The 21,217-nt window shown below is 46.8% G+C and overlaps 1 protein-coding gene and 1 long non-coding RNA gene across 4 annotated transcripts; one reads left to right on the top strand and one right to left on the bottom strand.

The window, feature by feature from the left end:
- The first annotated feature begins 363 nt into the window (after nucleotides 1–363).
- LOC310666531 (protein ZNRD2-like) lies at nucleotides 364–20,067 on the top strand. 3 transcript variants are annotated; one of them, XM_083417459.1, is made up of 4 exons: nucleotides 465–978; nucleotides 17,019–17,167; nucleotides 18,781–18,865; nucleotides 19,535–20,067. In XM_083417459.1, exons 1-4 carry the CDS (start codon nucleotides 630–632, stop codon nucleotides 19,927–19,929), a joined length of 978 nt encoding a protein of 325 aa, XP_083273585.1. In that variant the 5' UTR covers nucleotides 465–629; the 3' UTR covers nucleotides 19,930–20,067. The 3 variants fall into 3 exon arrangements, with proteins under 3 accessions (XP_083273583.1, XP_083273584.1, XP_083273585.1); XM_083417458.1 differs by lacking the exons at nucleotides 17,019–17,167; nucleotides 18,781–18,865; nucleotides 19,535–20,067 and adding exons at nucleotides 8,240–9,587; nucleotides 10,502–12,490 and having other exon boundaries at nucleotides 397–978; XM_083417457.1 differs by lacking the exons at nucleotides 17,019–17,167; nucleotides 18,781–18,865; nucleotides 19,535–20,067 and adding an exon at nucleotides 8,240–10,595 and having other exon boundaries at nucleotides 364–978.
- Nucleotides 2,848–4,975, bottom strand: LOC310666564. The gene is made up of 2 exons (XR_014505962.1): nucleotides 4,848–4,975; nucleotides 2,848–4,476 (listed from the first exon to the last, which is right to left on the bottom strand). It is a non-coding gene; the product is annotated as an uncharacterized lncRNA (long non-coding RNA).
- Nucleotides 20,068–21,217: the final 1,150 nt, after the last annotated feature.

Genomic DNA, 21,217 nt, shown 5'->3' with positions numbered 1-21,217 from the left:
GGGGAGGAAATGCTCCATTTGACCCAGAAGTGCAAACTACAGTGTAGTTTATATTTTTACCTAAGTCTGTGCTGTACAGCATAGGCATAGCCAGGATTTTTGTTGGGGGGGGCAGAAACGACGTGATTGGTCAAGTTAGTTAAGCGTTTCTACTTGATCTGGGGGGCAGCTGCCCACCCCCACCCCTTGGCTACTCCCATGCCTTACAGGGACCCATCAATATAACATGTCGCCCTTAGACACGTGTACGCATTTCATGTAAAGATGCAGACTCGACGCTCTAAGGGTTAAAAGACACTGCTGTATCTCCCCGGGGAGGTGTTCGTGCGCACGCGCCTCGCGACGTTAGCGGAACACTGCGCACGCGCCTCGCATCCTTTCCTCAGAGTTCAGGGCCTTACGGTTTGTGAGGGGGAGGGGAGCGCCAATGCGCGGAGCACACTGCGCACGCGCGGCGACTTGGGCCCCTCCTTTCCTGTGGGTCATCGCCACAGTCACCGCCGGGGCCGCCATTTTGCGCGTCTTTCCTTCTCGCCTTCCTTCCTCCCTCCTTTCCCCCTCCTCTCTCTTTCTCTTTCTCTCTCTCTCTCTGTCCCTGCCTGGCTCCGCTCGGTGAGAAGGGCGAGCCGATGCACCCGGGCGTGAAGGTGTTCGTGGGCAACCTGCCCGAGGAGACCTCGCAGGTGGAGTTGCGCGAGCTGTTCGAGGCGGCCGAGCCGGGCGAAGTCCTGCGGGTGGCCCTCATGAAGCAGTTCGCCTTCGTGCACATGCGCGACGACGCGTCGGCCGAGCGCGCGATCCTCAAGCTCAACGGGCAGTTCCTGCACGGGCACCGCGTCGTCGTGGAGCCCTCCCGCCCCAGGCCCACGCACACCGTCAAGATCTTCGTGGGCAACGTCCCGGCCGCCTGCACCAGCGGCGAGCTCCGCCTCCTCTTCCAGGAGTACGGGCCCGTCGTCGAGTGCGACGTCGTCAAAGGTACGGCAGGCGGAGGCGACCTCGGCCTCGGCCTCAAAACCCCACCGTCCGCCCGAACCGCGGCGCCGCCAGGGAGGCGCGCGGCGTGTGCCTTTCCCCCTCGCGGCTGCGAAGGAGGCCGCTTCTCCCCCTCCTAAGTCGCCCCCGCCGCTCCGGATCCGCCTCGCTCGCCAGGGGTTGAAACCGACAACGTCCCCCGCCTGCTGCCGTTGTATCTCTCTCCCCGCCCCCGCCTCCTCAGTAGCTGGAGGTACTTGGAGGTAGACTCCCTCCAGCTGGGGAGGTTCTGGTCCTTGCTAATGCTTCTCGGTAGGCTTGTTCCGCGAGAAATCGCCTAGTTCTTCTCGTGAGAGCGTAAAAAAGTTGGTTTGAGTGAGAAGGTAAAGAGCGCCTGTAAACGTGTGCGGAGTGCGCCTTTTCCTGTTAAATGATTGCAAAGACTAACTTGCTGCGCTTAACGGTAGCTGAAAAGCCCGGGACTTGGGTTTTTTTTCCTGACACCTAAATGAAAAGCGTCATGCTTTGGGAAGGCAATTCTGTAACGCGCACACCGCTGACAGAAGCCTTATTCCTGACGGTGGGGCTAATGTGAAGAAGGGTAGTACTCTCACGGCAGGATGGTGGAGGCATGGGCTTTCCATAATGTGTGTTTATCCCAAGCTGCTGTGCAGTATTTTAAAGAGCCAGGCTGGTATGTTGAACAGGCTCAGAAACGTGGCCAGTAATGCATCCAGTAGCTCAGCTAGCAGCTGCATTTTTTTACCACTTGCAATTTCCAGATTGTCTTTTAAAGGCAGCCCCATGCACAATATCCAGCAGTAGTGTAAGTAGGGAGTTGCCAGAGCATGGATCATTGTAGCTAGACTATTCTTGTCCAGCAGAGGTGGTCACAGTAGGCATACCAGTCTAGTGTAAAAAAAGAAAAAAGTATCACTTTACCCTTGGGGCAAGTGCAATATGTGGGACACAATTTTTCCTGAGTAGGGAACTATCTAACCACAGTATTGCCATCTTGTCAGGACTGAGCTTCAGTTCATTGACCCTCATGTAGCCTATCAGCAAGTCCATTAAGTTTCCTAACCAGTATATAGTTTACCGTGATGGATCAGACCATTGGTCCATCTACTTTAAAACATTTCTCCAGCCCCAACTGGCCCCTGGGAACTTCACAAGCAAAGTACCATGGAACTGTTTATCACTAGGATTCAGCATCCCAAAAATCTCTAAACATGAACATTTCCTTCTTAAATATCCTGTATTCTAATTTATATTTAGTTCATCAACAGCTACCACTCATATAGACAAAATGGCAACAGACACGCACAAGAGGGGGGTATTGGCAGACTCTGGATAAGCCTTGCAAAAGTACCAAATACAAAAACTTCAAGGGAAAAAGGCCTAAGTGGGAGAAGTCCCAAAACAGTCCAATAAGAACTGAGCGTGCCTTGTGTCTGTGGAGAACTTGCTGTATTTGATAGGAGAAACTGGGTGGGAGGGAAGATTTAATGGGAGTTACTGAAAAAGGAGCATGAAGGAAGAGACACAGACATAAAAAGTGTAGAGAGAACTATCTCTTTGTTTGAATTGGGGTCTTTTGGTTCATGCTGAGAAACTATTTGTAAAGTTGCCCATAAAAATCAATGGAGAAATCCAAGATTTTAATGAAGCAGGGATTGGGCACCAGTAGAATCAAAGAATTGTGGAGTTGGAAGGGACCCTGCTAGTCATCTGTCCAACTCCCTGCAATGCAGGAACCTCTACTAAAGCATCAGTGACAGAAGGCCATCAAACTTCTGTTAAAAACTTCCAATGAAGGAGAGTCCACAACTTTCCGAGGCAGCCCATTCCACTTTCTTTCTTTCACACACACACACACACACCCTGAAAAAAATCCCCTCCAAACAACTCAATGCTTGGTAGGCACACAGTGTTGTGAGGGGGAGAAAATGGGGGTATATGGGGATGAGATGGTGTGACTGGAATCCTGAACAGCGACACTCGACACTGAACATTTTCTTTCAAGTTCCATTTGTTATGAATAATTGAGAGATTTATTTCTTAATGGATACTTTTCTGTACATTTTGAATACATTTAGACAGCAGATGACCAGAATTATTTACATTGTTCTAAATGCAGGTGCACCATAAATTTATATTTGACATAAGCAGCCGCCGCATATGCCACTTTACTCAAAAGTAAGTCTCACTGTGTTCTCTGAGACTTGCTTCTAAGTTATTGTTGCTAGTACTAAAGTTTCTCCCCCCCCCCCAGTACACCCATGCTGTGAGAAGTACTGCCTAATAAGTACAATACACACTCCTTCTGTACTATAAGGATACCAGAAGTGCTGTTCTTAGAGCAGAGTCAAAGGTAGAATTTTGCGTGGTGGATACTGCTAGGACTGTGTGTGGTGTGGTCATGGGTATCCTTTTGCCCAAGTATCCATTGGCAGGATTTCATAGTGCTAAAAAAAATGGTCCTGTTGCTGGGTTAGAAAGGAGTAACATTTATATTCTCTGCCTAGGCAGGAAAAGACCCCACTTCATTTTCCTTAGACTATTGGTCAACATCCCTGTCGTGCTAGGCAGTCCCACCTCACTCCTCAGGTCTGAGGCTCCATGCCCATATGTGCAGCCTCTAATACGCCAGGGTTCTTCGGGTCTGGTGTTTAGGTTTCTATTGTCTTTTCCCCTCCCACTCTCTTTTTAAGATTTACAGTGGTACCTCGGGTTAAGTACATAATTTGTTCCGGAGGTCTGTTCTTAACCTGAAACTGTTCTTAACCTGAAGCACCACTTTAGCTAATGGGGCCTCCTGCTGCCGCCATGCCGCCAGAACATGATTTCTGTTCTCATCCTGAAGCACTATTTCTGGGTTAGTGGAGTCTGTAACCTGAAGCATATGTAACCCGAGGTACCACTGTATGTGCAAGTATCTGTAAATAAGGAGAATTTTTCCAGTGATACCAGACAAAATTCTGGGGATAAAATTCAATCTGATGTATCCCCTGTGGAGACTACTTGTATCTCCAAATCCAAATAGATACAGTAAACAGATATTTAAGAAAAACAACCTAATAAATTCTTTGAGTGCCAACCGGCGTTTCAGTCATGGGCAAATATATCAACTGATAACTGAACCAAGGTATGAGGTGTTGCCACAATTGTGGCTGGTGAGTATTGAACTGTTCCTCACAGCTTGTGTAGCTTTAATGTCCGTTTCTTAAACACATTTTTCAGCCACTTTGTTTGCAACTAAAAGCCCTCACTTCATTTCTTAGTCGACATTAATTTGTAATTTTTCATAGTAACATGTGCTATACAGAGCTTTAAAAATTTTTAATGGTATGGTTGGAGAGGTTTTCCCCACTAAGTAGTTTAGTCCTAAGGCTGGTAAGTAACTTTTTAAAATCTGAAGCTGTCACCCCAAGCTGCAGGCCCCATCTTTCTCTCCTTTATAGCCCCAACTATTACTGCCAAATGCACTTGCGTCCTGTGCTTTTTGGGTAGGCATTTGCTTCAAAGGTAAAAGTAAAGGTACCCCTGCCCGTACGGGCCAGTCTTGACAGACTCTAGGGTTGTGCGCCCATCTCACTTAAGAGGCCGGGGGCCAGCGCTGTCCAGAGACACTTCCGGGTCACGTGGCCAGCGTGACAAAGCCGCATCTGGAGAGCCAGCGCAGCACACGGAAACGCCGTTTACCTTCCCGCCAGTAAGCGGTCCCTATTTATCTACTTCCACCCGGGGGTGCTTTCGAACTGCTAGGTTGGCAGGCACTGTGACCGAGCAACGGGAGCGCACCCCGCCGTGGGGATTCGAACCGCCGACCTTTCAATCGGCAAGCCCTAGGTGCTGAGGCTTTTACCCACAGCGCCACCCGAGTCCCCTTCAAAGAGTTTGCATATTCCTCTTCTCTGTCACTTGAGCTATGATGTGTCAAGCATTGCTCTTAGAGCTTTCCTGAATCTTCCATAATTTTAAAGGACCCGGCGGTGCATCATGCTGTACAGAGCTGTCAGTCAGAGGCAACTGTCTCTTCAGCCCCAACTTTATCATTTAAGTGGGTCAGGAGGAAGGTTCATGTTTTGTTCCTCTCCTGTATTTCCAGTAAGTCATATGACAGTATCTTTGAGTTTACATGTACACATCCTTCTGAATGCCACTTTCAGGTCTTGTTTGCAGCATGTAATCAGATGCAGCATCTCATTTGTTCCAGGACAGCTAAACCCATCCTGTAGTTTTCCCATTAGCCTCCTGTGTAGGCTGGGGTGTATAGAAGCAGACTGCACCTCAGGAGACTCAACTGAGTGCTCTGGAGGGTAGTATATATAGGGTTTCCTCAGAGACTGGTCAAAGGTTTGGGTTTCACATCCCCAGGAATGGTTGCCTCTCTCTCTTTCTCTAAACTGTTGTTGGATGGATTCTTTTGTTTGGTCTAATGCTATCTCCTTGACTCTGTCTCTCTAAGCTCTGTTAATCATTTCCTCCCTTCTGTTTCTTCTTCTGGATCAGTTTTTGTTTTTGTTTTTTTTAAGTACTTTGGCTGAGAACGCGAAGACTTATGAAAATTCAGTTTGTGTTTGGTCTAGGTCAGCAATGTATCTCACCAGGGGAAAACAGATACATACTCTGTGTTTGTGTGTATCCCCATCCCAATTGACAGGGAGGGTCAGAACAGAATCTGTTGTGTGCTGCAGAATGAATGGCTGGTTTAGCAGTCTTCCATTTTATTACATTTTTTCAAATGCAGCCGCTTAAACACTGAAATGCCACTCATAGAACTGACAAACATTGTCAAGAAATTTGCGCTAGTTGTTGCAGCCAGATATGTAAAATACATCTATTTGTAATGTTGCAAACAAAATCTGCTCCTTTTCCCTAATGGGGTACACAAGAGCCCATATAGAGTTCTTTGTAGGTTCTCCATCAGTAGGAGGAAATAACAGAGGCCAAGCAGAGAATATTGAGAAGCAAAGCAGCTATTAAGCCTGATCTTTATTAAAACTGTTGCAACAGGGTGCTCCCCCCACAGGCAGGAGAGAGGAGGAGGACCCATAACAAAGGTGTTCCAGCCCTTATATAGACTCTTGAAATTGCCCACCCTCAAACTCAAGACCACCCCCAGAAACATCATACTTACATCACAGAAATAGGTGGTCTCCAGCAGAAATACATCACAGGGCAGTCTAAAACAGAATCCTGTGTGTTATCTCCTGTCTGCCAGGTTACCTGATTGCATTATCTGGGCTTTGGCCACTCTTTTGTTATTATAACTACTTAATTCCTGAATCCAGGTCACAGGCTCACCCTATTCACACCTTAAATGTGCCCTTAAGGCAGGATTTGTGAGCACAGAGACAATGGGGAGGTTTTTTCATTTCCTCCCTCCTTGCAGAGAAACATTTGGTCAGTTTGGGGGAGTCAAAATGGTTTCAGGACTGTCTTCCTGTACTGTTTCAGACATGTGGTTTATATATTTATGTACGTGTTTGCCTTGTACATTTAATTTATATATTTGAGACCTTAAATTCTTGTAACATTAAGTTCATCACAGTCTTCATCAACAATGAGTGCTCCCGTTTTCTTCATACTGGCCCAAAATGAAAACCTTTTAGATGGTGCTTTTCTGATCTCATCATAGAGCATACAGTTAAAGAAATAGTAGTCTAATATTTCAGCTTTATTTGTTCTAGCTATTTGAATGGGCAGGGATGAGCAGACTTCAGACTTGCAGGATCTGTTTTTATTTTGAGTTTGTTTGCTTTTTACTAGACTCCCGAGATCCAGAAACGTGGTGCAAAAGACAAACTTAGAATCAAAGAATTCTGATTGTATGTGAACACAGCTCAGTCCTTCCACACAAAAATCCTCTCCTAGTTACCATAAGTTTTTTTCATTTCAGCAGCCATAATTAGGGGGAGAAGAATTTTGTTGCTTCTGCAGTTAAACACAGAATCAGATATCCTTGCAAATCACCCAAAGATCTACCAGCAGATTCATATTTTCTTTTTCAGATCTATGAGGGGATGTGCTCATAGCAGCCTATTTCCATTGGATTTGCAGTGAAAGAAAAGTGTGTGGTTTGTGAAACTGGCACAGACTTGCTTATTGAAGCTAAGAAGCAACTTTAGAGAATAGAACCTCAGATTCATTCCACTGGGTGCTTTTTTTAAGCTCCCTAGATTTAAATTGCTTTTTTGCATCAGCAGGATCCAGCCATGTTGATTTATAATAAGTACTAGGTTGAAACATCCGAAAGTCTTAAATGTATTCAGCAGTCTTGACAGTTTGCTCCAGCAGTTCTTGTAACCATGAGTCCTTTAGGCTTCTTGTCAGAGTCCAGTAGGCAACAACCTTTACAACAGAGGTGCTTGTCCTTTGCCTGCTATGGCATGTAAGGCTGGGAAAGATGCAATAGGGAACACACCTTGAGAAAGCTGTTAGTATGTTCTCCATTCTGTTACAACTTGTGGAATTCAGTGGGTGGAGGGAAACCATACAGATTAAAATTGTGTCCTTTGTCCTTGTATATTTTGTGCTGTCATTTGAAATCCACCTTTGCTAAAGTAGTGCATAATTCTGGTGTTTAAAATCATACAAAATGTCATGGTTCACTGGCTTTACAAGTTCATCCTCTGGTTTTATCAGAGTTAATCTTTTCCTTAAATTTTGATAGCTCAGCTTCAAGCCACCATCCTAAATGCAGTTTTTCTAGAAGCAGAATGCCAGAACTATTGAGGGCGGGGAAAATATTTACATTTGTGTAGGGTAGTATCCATATGCAAGATGTTCAGGTATAAATGAAACTGTAACATTTTAATGCGCAACAGGAATGTTCTCAGCATTTTGACTGGGGGCAGTGGGGGAAAGTCCTGCTGAGGATTAATACGTTGAAGATGAGAAATCAAGCAGCACAGAGAGAGTTTGATATGCTTTGGCACACTGTGAATTATGTGCAAATCATGCAGGAGGCGGAGTGAGCTGTGGGATAGGATGGGTAGTTTGATGCTTAGCCTTCAAACCTTTAAGACAGGGGCCAGTTCCTTGTACCTTAATAGGTGCCAGTGGCCTGTTCCTTCCTTGTGGCTCTTAAAGAGTTGCCCAGCAAGCCACATCAGCTGATTCATTCTGCATTCTTCTGGTATCAAACAGATGTGTTTCAGGCTGAAGCCTTTTTAGGGCACATCGAAGTATGAGTGGGTTCCAGTAATTAAATGTCATATGTTCCTTATTGATAACCTTCTGTCTGCTGCTTTATCAGACTATGCGTTCGTTCACATGGAGAAGGATGAGGATGCCAGAGCCGCCATTGAACATCTTAATGGAAGGGAAGTCAAGGGCAAGAGAATTAATGTGGAACTTTCTAATAAGGCTCATAAAAGGGGACCAGCTGGGCACACCGGCCAGCTGGGCAACAGAGCTGAAAAGAACAAAATACCAACCCTGGATAAACTCCAGCCCAGGAATGACGCTTTGAGATCCAGTAATCTTGCTTTCCCAGCGGGAGGATCAACTTATTCTTCACTGGAGTATGACTATCAGCAGCGCCTGGGGAACAACAATTTAACCAAAATTGATTCTCAAGACAGTCAGGCTAGGCAGGTATCTCCTTCCTATTTTGGAAGGGACAGAAGCCCCATTAGACGCTCACCAACAAGAGCAGGTTACATAATTCCTATGGCAGCCCAGCAAGCATCCTACAGAGACCAGGCTTCCGCCTCCCTCGGGACAGCCTACAGAGACCAGCCTGCAGCATCACTTGGGATGGCTTACAGACCCCAGCCTACAACTGGGCAGGCTGCAATGTACAGAGCCCAGTCTTCAGCCGTGCTTGGAAATCAATATAGAGCCCAGTCCTCTGTTCCCCTGGCAACTACTGGGGCCCAGCCAGCAGCCTCAGCACTAACATCCTACAGTGCCCAAGCAGCTGCTTATGGAGCAGCACAAGTGGCTGCTTCTCAAGTCCCTTCTTATGAGGCCCAGCCCACAACAACATACGCTGCCACTTATGGGGCCCAGGCTGCTGCAACATATGCAGCAGCTTCCTACGGTGCCCAGGCAGCAGCTGCCGCTGCTGCCCTCTCAGCATCTTACGGGGCCCAACCTGCAGCCAACCAAGCAGCCTTGTACGGTACCCACCCTCTCTCAACACAAACAGCTTCATACGGAGTCCAGTCAGCTGTTGGCCATGCAGCTTCCTATGGGGCCCAGGCTGCATCTGCCCTGCCAGCTGCATATGGGGCACAGGCTGCAGCAAACTTGGCGGCCGCTTATGGTATGCAGGATGCAGCAGCAGCAGCAGCAGCTGCTGCTTCCTATAAAACGCAGCTCTCTGCTTCACTGTCAACAGCCTACAGAGCACAAGTCTCAAACCCAGCGGAGACAGCTTATGCTGCACAGCAATCCACTTCTGTTCCCTTAGCTGCAGGTTACAGAGCTCAGCCATCATACAATGGGCTGACTCAATCTGCACAACAGGCAGCCTCATATACAGCATTGTCCCAGTCAGAAGCTGCAGCTCTCCATCCGCCGTATGAACGCACTCGCCTCTCTCCACCACGTGGCAACCGTGAGGATCTCTACAGAAAAGCAGCTGCAATGAATAAGAGGTATGCAGCTAGACCAGTTGTAATGCTTTTCACGCCAATCGCACCTTCTGCCCATGGATTTTTCTGCACTTTTCAGAGGGGTTCAAAGGAGAACTTCATTCTGTGGTTCCATGGGAGGGAGCAGAGTTCCCGCTATGACTTTAAATTGGCATTTATTCGAAAGCAAGGATGGGTCAGGAGTGGGGCTTGCTTAACCTTTGCTACACTGGCTGTGCCATTAGTTTCTCTCTATCAGATCTTTCAAATCTTTTCTGTGCTTTACTGTTTGTGGGGAAGGGAGCAAATATGGGCTGCGCTCTTACCATTTCCCCCCGCCTGCACATATCTCTGGATAATTGTGAGTACGTGTTTGCGAGAAGGCTCTGCTACCTGACCAGATCCCACCACGGAGACGGCAAACTAGACCTTTGAGACTTGACTGAGATTGCAAATAAGAGTTGCACCAGCTTTAATTCCTGGCAATGATGAGCATAATCCATCGTTTTCGGTCACCTCCAAGTCTTTTTGAGCCTTGACACGCCTTAGCTCTTGTATCCATCTTAGAAACTATTGAGTGTAGTTTTGTGAGGTCTGGGCCTCCTGCATGGTACTGTGCTTTATCACTGTTCTGATGGGAGGCTTAAAATTCTGCTTAAATGGTGAAGTATAATTAGTATTACAGAATAGCTGAACCATTGAGAGATTATTCCCCATGTCTGAGAGAAGTAAAACGGCCCCAGTTGCAGCCAGACAATGGAGGAAAGATTATTGTTTGGATTACTTTAGCAGGCTCTTTTCTGTGCTTACATCTCAGCAGTCATCTTCTGTGCGGGTGGAGGGGGGCCATCTCAGTCATAGTGTGTATATAATGTAAGGCATCGGCCATGAGGGTTTTTATTATTTATCAAATATCTAATGTCTCTTCTCTTAACCAGGTACGGTTCTGACCTCTCAGATGACCGCCGTTTATCTGACCTCTCAGATTTCCGCCATTTAACAGACTCCCCCCACGCGTACCGCCATTCGCCGACAAAAGCTCAACTGGATTATCGCCGTCTCCCAGAAACACAGTCTGATTATGCCCGATATGCGGGTGCCTATGGCGATTACATGCGTAACGCACAACTGCAGCTGCATGCTAGTTACCAGCGCCGCCTGTAAAGGATTTTCCCCGTCTTTCCTGGGGTGGGACTGCGGCATTGTTCTGGCGCCCGCCGTTGTAACACGTCTAGCATAAACCCCGGCTGCTGCATCCTTGATGAGAAGTCTTTGCCATTTGATTTCAGAATATCCTTTTAGTCACTACATTTCTTCTCACCCTTTGTCACAGTGCCCTTAGCAGCTTGTCATTGTAGCTCTTGTATCTTCTGTTGTTGTTGTCCTTTCCTATACCAAGTAAAGGGTGTTATTTACTTTGGCGAGCCATGTGGGGGCCATCCAAGATAAACAGTTTTCTAGGGGAGTCTTGTGGTTGCTATCTTAATTTCAATGTTAGGGCTCTGTGCTCGGCCTCAGGACTGCTGTAAATTGCTGTATATTCAGTCATTTTGAAACCAAAGTCCCTGGGTGAAGATGGCAACATGGTGAACGTTTGCTTCTGGTTCCTTGGTCCTGCCTCTTGCCATGTCCCACCTGTTAGAAAGGAAACTGTTCTAGCATTGAAATCCTCATTTAATGTGCTTGTTGAAAGGATCACTTTGTATCCTTTCCAAGTGAGCTCAGTTGCTTTTATGTAACAGCATCCATTGATTTTTGCTAATATAGAGTGCACAAGTAAACCTGAAGTTAGAAGTGAGTTTAGATTTTATTTTTTGTATTAACTGTAAATAAAAAGTAGGCAGACTGATAGTTTAGGAAATCTAGCTGCCTGGTGGTTTTGGTGGGATGTGTGTGTGGCTATTATTCCTTTCATATTACATACAAGTGTGTATGTAAACAGCAGAACTCAGGACCATCCCTGCTGGTGTGTGATCATCACACAGTGATGATGATAAGTGATCAATGCTATCAAAATACTCCCCTTTTTAGTTGCACAGGATATTTACAGGCCTGGAACTGGGAGGTCTCTTGTCTCCAGTGTTTGTTATTCCTGCAATATTTAAGACTGCTCCCTTACAAACTTTTTGGGAACCTCTCCCTTCTCTCTCCCCACTTCAACCAATATATCTGTCCTATTTGTCTTTCATGGTGTTAAGTTTTTCAGATAGTGGGGGAAGTCAGGTTTCTCACAGGGGTTCAAGTAGAGGAATACCATGGATAGGTGAGGGCTCCACACCCCAAGATGTAGGAGAAATTGAGAGAGATGTTCATGAAGCTGTGAAGGGCTGAAGTGATGGTTCTGTCAGGAGCAAGTGTGGAGTTCAGCTTGATGTTGCCTACTATATTTGTTAGATTGTGCCATGTCCTACTACTGCTATCTCTGCACAAAATATAGTGCCAGAATGCTGAAGGGTGAGGACAGCTGGACATCTTCCAGAACATTATTGGCAGGTAGTTGTACTCTCCCCAAGTGCTGCTGCTTTTGTAGCAGGAAACCTGTTTTCATCTCTTGCAGCATAACTTTTTTTGTTTTTTTTATTGAATGCCTTTTTTTGCCACTGTTAACTCACAGTGCAACTGCAAAGAGACATTTCCCCCCTCTTTATATTTTTCCATTTCATTACAGCTGTTTATGAACAGCAGTAGCAATTAGAATCTAATCAGAGTTTTAAGTAAGCGTGGCTACACAAAGCAAAAAGCAGCATTGTCAGCTGACAATGTTGGCTGAACGCTTGCTCAGTTTCTAGTAATAATTTGACAAAAATGCTTGGAGTGAAGCCAATCTTATCTGTGTTTTTCCAAGTAGGTAGTTAATTAATAATTGTACTGCTTTTTATAGGATTATGCTTTCTGGGCAACTGATTAAAATGTGCAAACTTGCTGTATTCCTGGCCTGAATCTGTTCCATGTTTTTAAGGCTCTTGAGTTTTGGGGCAAATACTCTTAGTTTCCCTATGACACAGACAGAATCACCCAAGAACACATCAACAAGCTCTAAATAGTGTTTCGCTTGGTGTCAGATGAGCTGCAATTCCAGTCTAGAGTGGATTGCTCCTTAAAACTTAAGGGCGCACAGTCTTACATATAATTACTTTCCCCTTCAATTAGTGAGGCCTACATTGAACTTTGCCAGTGAGACCACAAATGGAAATTTTAAAAGGAGCAGCGCTCTTTGTTTTTATACTGCCTGTAGTTACACAATCATCTGCCTTCTGTGCCCCTTGGGGAAAAGGTAATTATGGGCCATGAGAGTTGATGGGCTGGTCAAGATGTGCATCGATAGCAAAGGGAAGAGATCTCGGATTTTACTGTGGTAGAAGTAAGACGGCATGCGTTTCTCCTGGTATATGTTCAGTTTCCATCCTTCAAGAGCTTACTGCCCATCTGCACTGTGTCTCCTCTCCCATTTATTAAAAATGGTGTGGTGGGGCATTTATAAAAACAGGTCTAGTAAACAATCTAACACTTCCCTACTGTCTCAGGGAAGTAGTTCAAGACAGTACAAGTCTGCTCCATTCCTCTGCAGACAGAAGAGGAAATGTGAGCTGTGTTAAGTGTGTAAAAAGTGCATTAGAGGTATTGCAGAAGACCTATATCCAAGTGGTCAAGCCTTGCTGAACCAAGGATTTTCATTTCAGCTTCCTGAACACGAATGCAACCACTGTTTCTTTCTGGAGTTTGTAGCCTCAAGCACTCTGACGTCCTGAATTAAATATTAAAATAGTATGTACCTTACAAGTTGCCCATTTCACTCAGTGCAGTGTGTCCATCCCTGGGTTGTGTCCCAACCTCAGGTTTAATCTCATTTAAGTTGAATTGGCTTCCTTTTAAAGAACACTGAAATTGTAGCTTTGAGAGGGGCCTGCTGTACTTTCTGTGTTGAAGAGAATTCTGTTGCTTCCTCTAGCATGAATTGACCTGCTGTGCTAGCCAAACTTTATTGAAAAGAATGATTAGTCACACACCTGCTTACACTTACCCTTCAGCAAACCTCAGATCGGGTGTCAATATTGTGCATCACAGGTCACTTAAGCAGACACATCATCAAGCCTAGTCTCCCAGATGTCACTACATATCCCTTTGTAACCTGCCCTTCCTACCCCGACTCGCTTGGGAACCCTAAGAGGTTGGGATCCGTTACCGACCCCCCCCCCCCCCAGCTTTGCGACTGCGGGACAAATGGAGCATAGGTCTCTGCGGCTCCAGGTGTCAACCCGTTTGCGGCGTCAGACTTGTACCCCGTCTGATAGGTCTCTGCGAGAAATTCTTCCAGCATAAAACTAGGTTCGAGCCCTTTGGCAGTTTAGTAGGCCTTTTTAAGAATCCCGCCTCGCCCTGCGCCCCCAGCTGGTGGAGCTTGGATCCGTCGGAGAGGCGAGCCAACACGGAGTTCTTGAGGGTGGCGGCGGATGATGATGAGGTTGCTTTCGCGGGTCGCACACCAAATGTGTTTTCAAGGAGGGGGCAGTTGCGCTGGGCGCCCACAACACACCGCCGGCGAACAGAGGAGAGGCAGCCGGGAAGGCGCTGCAAAGCCTCTTGCACTAGGGCTATACATTTGGACGTGGCGGGCCAATGTGTGCTCGCTTGGAGGGAGCCCGAGGCCGGCGTGCAGACAGGTTGGCGGCGGCACAGGTAGACGCCGCCACTAGGCCATCCCCACCCGTATCCCGCAGCCGCTGTAAGAGCACCGCGTGCCTCCCGTTGCCACGGCAACCGCCTCAGAGGCGGAACCGGACGATACTTTTTAACGGCGGCAGGAAGTTCCGCCCTCTCGTTAACATAATTTACGTCGATTGGTAGAAGCCAGTTTTCGCCGAGACTTAAGCCAATCGCCCTTAGCTGCTTTCTGGTCCTTCCCACAAGCGAGGGCGCGGGGGGGGGGGGGAGGTATTAAAATTCAGCGCTCCCTGGTCGCGATTGGTCGTAACTACAGAACGACAAAGCGGAGAAGCGCACCTCGCACGGATTTTAAACAGCTACCACAATCCGAGCTGGAACTGTGTTGCAAAATCCGGGGTTTTACTGTAAGTGCGACTCTAGCCCTCTTCGTCCTCTTTCCAACTTGTTTCTTCGTATGAAAAAAAACCCACTGTTTTCTTTGCTTTTAAACATTCTGCCAATGCAAATGCCAGCATGGTGGTTACGTTGCTTGAAGCTTTGCTTCAGTCTTACTGAGTCTCTGACAGCGCTAATTCAGCAATCAGTTGCGTTACAGGAGTCTCACGCTCCGCTACCTCGCGCACAGAAGAGTTGCATTTTCACATTTTTCTGAAATGATAAAAAAATAAGAATTGACAAAAATTACTCATATTTGCAGCAATCTTTGACCAACCACAACTTAAGTCTGGATTTTCCCAATGATTTCTATGCCCAACATTCGCTTCTGTATAGTGGGGGCGCGAAAAGTGCACCGAGAAAGAGAATTCCTGCTTTGGGCCAGCCTGTATTTTCCTTTCTGGGGTCAGCCCGCCTTTAGTGGGCGCTCTTGAATTGTCGTTAGCTTAAACTTCCGGGGTAGGTTTGTAAACCATTTTTAGTCGCCCGCGGGATACGAGGGTTTCCAATTGCAAGAACATCAGAAACTACGAAGAGAGTTTCGGCGTTGCTGTGACCGGAGGGGGAAAGGTATAGAAAGAAAAACACCAAGCAGTTTTATTTTTGCTGCATCTGACATGGTATTGGTTGGGTTTTGCTTCCCTGTCTCATTTGAACAGGACACACACACACCCCCGCAAAGAAAAGAACCCCGGGAACTGGGTCTGTCTGAAGATACAACCATATGAACAAAGCTAGCCAAAAGAGTACACTTGAAATGTTTTTAATATCCTGCTACATTATTGTTTCTGTCTATTTGGAAATTAATAGTGAGTGATCTCTGTAATATTTCACTGCAGACCCTGATCTGTTCTGTTGCATTTCATCAATAAAGAGCAAAAAGGCAATAATATGAAGTCTTTTATTAGAGAGTATCAAGCTCAGTCTCCCATCTACTGGGTTGGTATCAGCATCATGAAACAAGATGGTTATGACCTCATCCCCAAACTGCAGATTGGGGATCATAGCGGGGGATTACACTGTTGGGTTGTCATAGACATCACACCCTCCTACCCCACCACTTGGACTGCATACATGCCCTACATTTAAAGCATATGGTCCCCCCCCCCCCCCGCCCGAGTCCTGGGAACTGAAACTTCCACCTTACAGAACTACAACTCCCATCAAACTACAGTTTCTGAGGTTCTTTGGGGAAAGCAATGTGATTTAAATGTATGGTGTGCGCAGAGTCTATCTGTATAGAGATAAAAATCTGTGCCCTATATTTGCATTTCAATTTTTAAAAAACCCTCAGGCACATTTATCCCAAATAAGATGATTTTGAATAGCACAAACTCCTTTCTTTTTTGCCTTTATTTGAGGGCGAGAGGTCAGCATACCCAGGCTGCTGCCAACTGACTGCAACAATAAACTGCTGGATTTCTCCACCATCTCCAGAAGTAGTTTTCACTTTAATTAGAACATAAGGGCATCCCAGAGAAACTTGTAAGTCCTGCAGGTAAATGAATTATTAGTGTTGAGCTGCAATATTATACACACCTGGAAGTATGTCCCATTAAATTCAGTGGAATTTGAGTACACATGCATAGAATTATACTGCAGGATATCTGTGTTTTGGTTAGATGGCCATATATCTCTGGGAAACCCCAGTCAGAAAGAAAAGAAGCAACAATTTAGCCCATTATTGCCCCCTCAAACTGGCAGCTGCTCTTCTACATCACCTGCCACCTGATACTGATTTCACCGAGGATGCCATGAATTGAACCTAGATCAGCACTCTGTATTCCACTGGGCAGCAGCTTCCTGCGGCATTCTGCATAAAAAGCATGTGCTCTACCACTCAACCTTTCCTCCCACTGAGCATGTGCAGAGTGCCTTCTCCCCCTTGAAGCGGCTGCAAACTGCTTCTCCCGCAGACACATCGTGGGTTTATGGGAGGGAAGCCTATGCGTGCCAGAATCTACGGATTGCCGACAGTCTTGAAATAGACTACGCTGTCCGCCAGCCAATTTCCATGCGTGTACCTAAAGTGGAAGCAAATGTCCCGCCGGAACCTTCGTTTTAACGCCTCAGTTTCATGGGGGGAGGGAAAGAGAGGAGGACAGAGGTTTGTAGGCGGAGTTTCTGCGAGGGACGACCAGGGAGGAGGCGTGGTCAAAGCCGGAAGCTGCGGCGTCCGGGGAACATCATGGCGCTGAACGCGGCAGGTAAGTGAGGGAGGAGGGGTAACCATGGCAACCGGGCCTGCAGGCCCTGGCGAGAGGCGAGCCTGGCCCAGTAATCGGCTAGCGGGACGGGGACCGAGAAGGCTTGTTTCCCCACCGCCGCTGTTCCCATTCTCCCTCCCTCGCCCAGGCGACGAACCGGAGTGGCAGCCGCCGTCGGAGGCGGAGCTGAAGGTGATCCAGGCCCGGCGCGAACGGCAGGACAAGATCAGCAAGCTGATGAGCGACTATCTCCTCAAGGGCTACCGCATGCTGGGCGACTGCTGCGAGGAGTGCGGGGTGAGAGGAGGCGAAGGCGCCTGGTCACGTTTGCAGAGCGCGAGGCCGAGGGGGAGAACGAAGGGACCTCTGAGCACGCTCAGAGTGCCCTATCTTCTGTCATCCCTTTCTCCCTGCTCCGCCAAGGAAGAATTTCTGGGCAGGTCGGAGCTGCAGCACGTCTGAGAGGAGTTTAAGGGCTTTAATAATTTTTAAAAACCGTTCTTAAACTCAAGCGCCTTAAAGGCAGGAGAATTCCCTGAAGTGCGGTGCTTTTATATAATAATGAAGAGTTGGTGTAGTGACTGGCAAAGACAGCCTTTGCCAACCTGATGCCTACACAAAGGCACCAGGGTAGCAGGTTGCTGAAGGCTGAGTTGAGGTTGAGCTCTGAATTGCGGAGTCACTGGTCTGAATCTTAGCACTGCCATGAGTTCCCTCAGTGGCCTCTGGTAAGTCAGTCTCCTAGCTGCACTTCATTCCCCATCTACAATATGGTTTCCATTTTTCAGGGCTATTGAATACAGCGAGGTAACATATAAGAAGCATTCTGAATGCTTGAAATCGTTTGTGGCAGTGTTGAGTATTATTATGGCTTGTAGGTGCTGTTTTTGTGGTAGTCACTGGCCTGCAAAGCATATTTCAGCATTCACCTGGTGCCATAGGCTAGTGAGCAGGCTGGTGGAAGAGAAACAGAAGGTTCCATCCTTCATCTGATCCCTGCATAAAAGGCAAGTGGGCTATTGGGAGAGGAAAGGCCACTCATCCAAAGAAAGGCAGTAGGCTGTTGTGGGAGAAACAGAGCTCTCTGCCCTTCTTTAGCTAGCCTCTGCCAGCTATTTTTTAGAAGGCAACTAAGACTTTTGGGTCTTATTTATGAGGTTGTGGGAGAGGGCCACACATAGGCTCAGCAAGTCTGCAGCAACCGTGAGAAACGGCAAGTTATGCTCAAACCATGGAAGAAAATATGAGGCCTGAGGAGAAAGTTGGGGTGGGAATAATGAGATCAACAAGCCTTTGGGTTCTCACCCAGATTTTAGCCAAATCTTTTTCTCCTGTAGTTTTCTAAAAACAGGAACCAAGAGAGCTTCTCTCTCTCCAGTAATCAGAGCACTGGTTTCAATATGCAGTCATATGGTCAGTAGAAGATAGGAGGGATCCAGAAAGCAGCACCTGCATATCATTTGTGATCCCCACCACTGCACACACATGCACACAATAGTTTTGCCCTAATCTTTTCCTTGGAGAGAGCTGGAGTCTTTCTGAAGAAGGGATATCTGTTGGTCTTAAGCAAGTGCAGAATGCTTTTTCATATGTCCCTGAATATAATTGCAAAAACAATGAGGTAAATTGTGCCCAGGTTGGCAACCAATATTTTGCATCTGTGTCTTTAAAGTGGAGGAAGCTCCTGCTTCTTTCCTCAGCACCTGACATCGTGTGACAATCTTTTCTCTATCAAACATTAGCTCACAGTTAGAATTTTGGCGCCTAGAATCCAGGTTTTTATTTATTTCGCTGGTGTAATTTCTCTCACCTCCCCACCCCCATACACCATTCTTTCTCTCTCACACACATCACATTCCTTTTGCAGGCTCTGACACTTTTCTCTCCTTGCTATAACCTTGCCCTTTCAGACCATTTTGCTGCAAGACAGGCAGAAGAAATTGTACTGTGTTGCCTGCCAAGAACTTAATTCTGATGTTGACAAGGACAATCCGGGTATGTTGGGAGTAGTGTGGGGAGGTTGCCTCACTGGGATGGATTGGGAAGGGCAAGAGTCTTGGATTAGAGGGTGGGAATTAGGAACTAGGGCTTTCCTCCCGTTATGTGTTGGTGGGGAAAGGCATTTCTTAATTAGCTGGAAATAATTCATGAGCCTGACTCCATTTCTGGGAGTTTAAATGCTGCAGTTGCTATAAACCATAACCGGTGCTGCAGCACTTGTTTAATGCTTACACATTGATGCTCTGGCAACTTGGATGATCCCTATATTCATGTTTATATTGTTCATTCTGCCTTTAGAAGACATCTGAAGGCAGCCCTGTACAGGGAGGTTTTAAATGTCTGATGTTTTATTGTGTTTTATGGGAGCTGCCCAGAGTGTCTGAGGCAATCCAGTCAGATGGACGGCATATAAATCATAAAAATATTATTGTAAAATTATTATAGTGGGCTTCTGGGTGTGCCAGGAAAGAACCTTTTCTGCTTCACTTAATAAGAGAGAGTTAGTGTTAAGTTGCTGCTTAGATCTTCCAGTGGTGCTTGCCTGTTATTTTTCATTGGGATGCTTGCAAGAGGCTTATGTGTGTGCAGGACTGGGGCAGGGGCTCAAGGAAGCCCAGGAGAAACAGGGCCCTGTGGTGATGCCTATGTGCTTCTTCTCTGCAGCCCTGAATGCTCAAGCTGCTCTATCCCAAGTGCGTGAACGACAGCTAGCTGCTAACTCGGATGATGCCACTTCACCTGAGTACCTCTCCTCTCTGCCAACTCCTCGCCATGTGCCACGCCCAGAACACTGTGAAGGGGCAGCAGCAGGACTCAGAGCTTCTGCCATTGCTCCAGCGCTCCCAGCCCCTGTTGCAGTTCCTGCCTGCCCACCTCCCACTGGTGTTCTGGCTGCAGCGGAGGAGGCCATACTGCAGAAGATCAACTGGGCTGTCCACGAGCTCCAGCAGAGCACTTGCGTTGAAACAAGCATACAGCTCTGCTCACTTATCCGGTCCTGCACAGAATCCCTCAAAGGAATTAAGGAACTGTTGCAGGGAGGTGGCCCTGATGTATAGGAGCATTGGCAAGCCATAGGAGCACAGCCATGCCTATGGCACCAAGCAATGTGTCTCTTAGAGGCTAGATTAGAGTCTGAGCAGTTCAAACAAGACTGTGCTCTTTCTTCCGATTAAAAGGTGTTGCTTTTTGTCTCATTCTGGTTGTCTTGAAGTTTGGGAGATGTTTGTGAACTGGTGGGTCTCATTTGGGACAAAATGAGGAAGGGAAATGAGTTAGACTTCCCCTCTGACAAGGGTGCATAGAACCATCCTGCAGAACTTTGGGCCCACTCAGTAAACGTCCTGGTCTTGTTGCCTGCATGATACTCTAAAATTAGGGTTGTCAAGGGTTTAGCTTAGGGGAGGGGAGCAGTCACAATCTATACAAACATTAATGTAGAGCAGAGATAGGACACCCATGGCCTCTCAGGTGTTGTTCAGCAACTGCTATTAGGCAAGACAGTGTGGTCAGGATAATGGGACTTGTGACTCTCCATATGTTGCTGGTTCCTCATCCCTAAATCCATGTGGATTCTGATAGGCCTTGCTTTCTCCTTCATGAATGATCAATAATTAAACCAATAGCTCTCAAGCTGAAGGCCAGGCCCCTTTGGGAGGAGCATGCAATATATTTGCAAGGGTACAAAATTCTAGGATGGGAGATCACGCCAGAAGCAGCCAAGGTTTAGTGCTCTGGCTACCAAATCATCTATGCTTATGGAAGCTGCAGAAAGTCAGGAGAAATCTGGCATCTTCCCTGTCTGGTTGGTTTTATGAGGGGGTTGAAGATAGCATGTTCTAGTCCTTTTCTACCGGCAGAGTTGGATCCTTATACACAACAGAGAAACATGAACATACGGTACATCTTGCTGTGAGAATTCTGGGTTCTTCCCTGCTCCAAAGATAGTTGCTGGCATAATGTGGCCCTTGGGAAAGTGATACGGGTTTCCTAATGTGAAACAGTATTCAACCAAGGTTTCTCTGCATTTGCATTATGAGTCGGGCTGAATTTGGAATGCTTCTGTTTTTATGCTTCATGACAACAGACAAATGCAATAGGAACTGGAGGAGCTGCCTTGTGTACCCAAGAGCCCTGATGGAACAGGCTAGAGGCCCATCTAATTCAGCCTTTTGTTCTGACAGTGTCCCAACTGGATGCCTATGAAAAACCTGCAAGCAGAACCCTCGTACAACAGCACTTTCCCCATACGTGATTCCCAGAAACTGGCATTCAAGGTGTATGGCCTCTGACAATGGAGGTAGAACATACCTGTTGTGGCTAGTAGCCACTGATGGCCTTGTGCTT

Source organism: Podarcis tiliguerta (assembly GCF_965153285.1).
Source record: "Podarcis tiliguerta genome assembly, chromosome: 16".
In the NCBI taxonomy this organism is placed as follows: domain Eukaryota; kingdom Metazoa; phylum Chordata; class Lepidosauria; order Squamata; family Lacertidae; genus Podarcis; species Podarcis tiliguerta.
This window is presented reverse-complemented; position numbering and strand designations above follow the sequence as displayed.

What these genes read in the sequence shown, in the direction of transcription:
- LOC310666531 (XM_083417457.1), top strand. Translation starts at nt 630, where the DNA reads ATGCACCCGGGCGTGAAGGTGTTCGTGGGCAACCTGCCCGAGGAGACC. An exon ending in CGAGTGCGACGTCGTCAAAG is followed by an intron (nt 979 to 8,239) that starts GTACGGCAGGCG and finishes CTGCTTTATCAG; the next exon opens with ACTATGCGTTCGTTCACATG.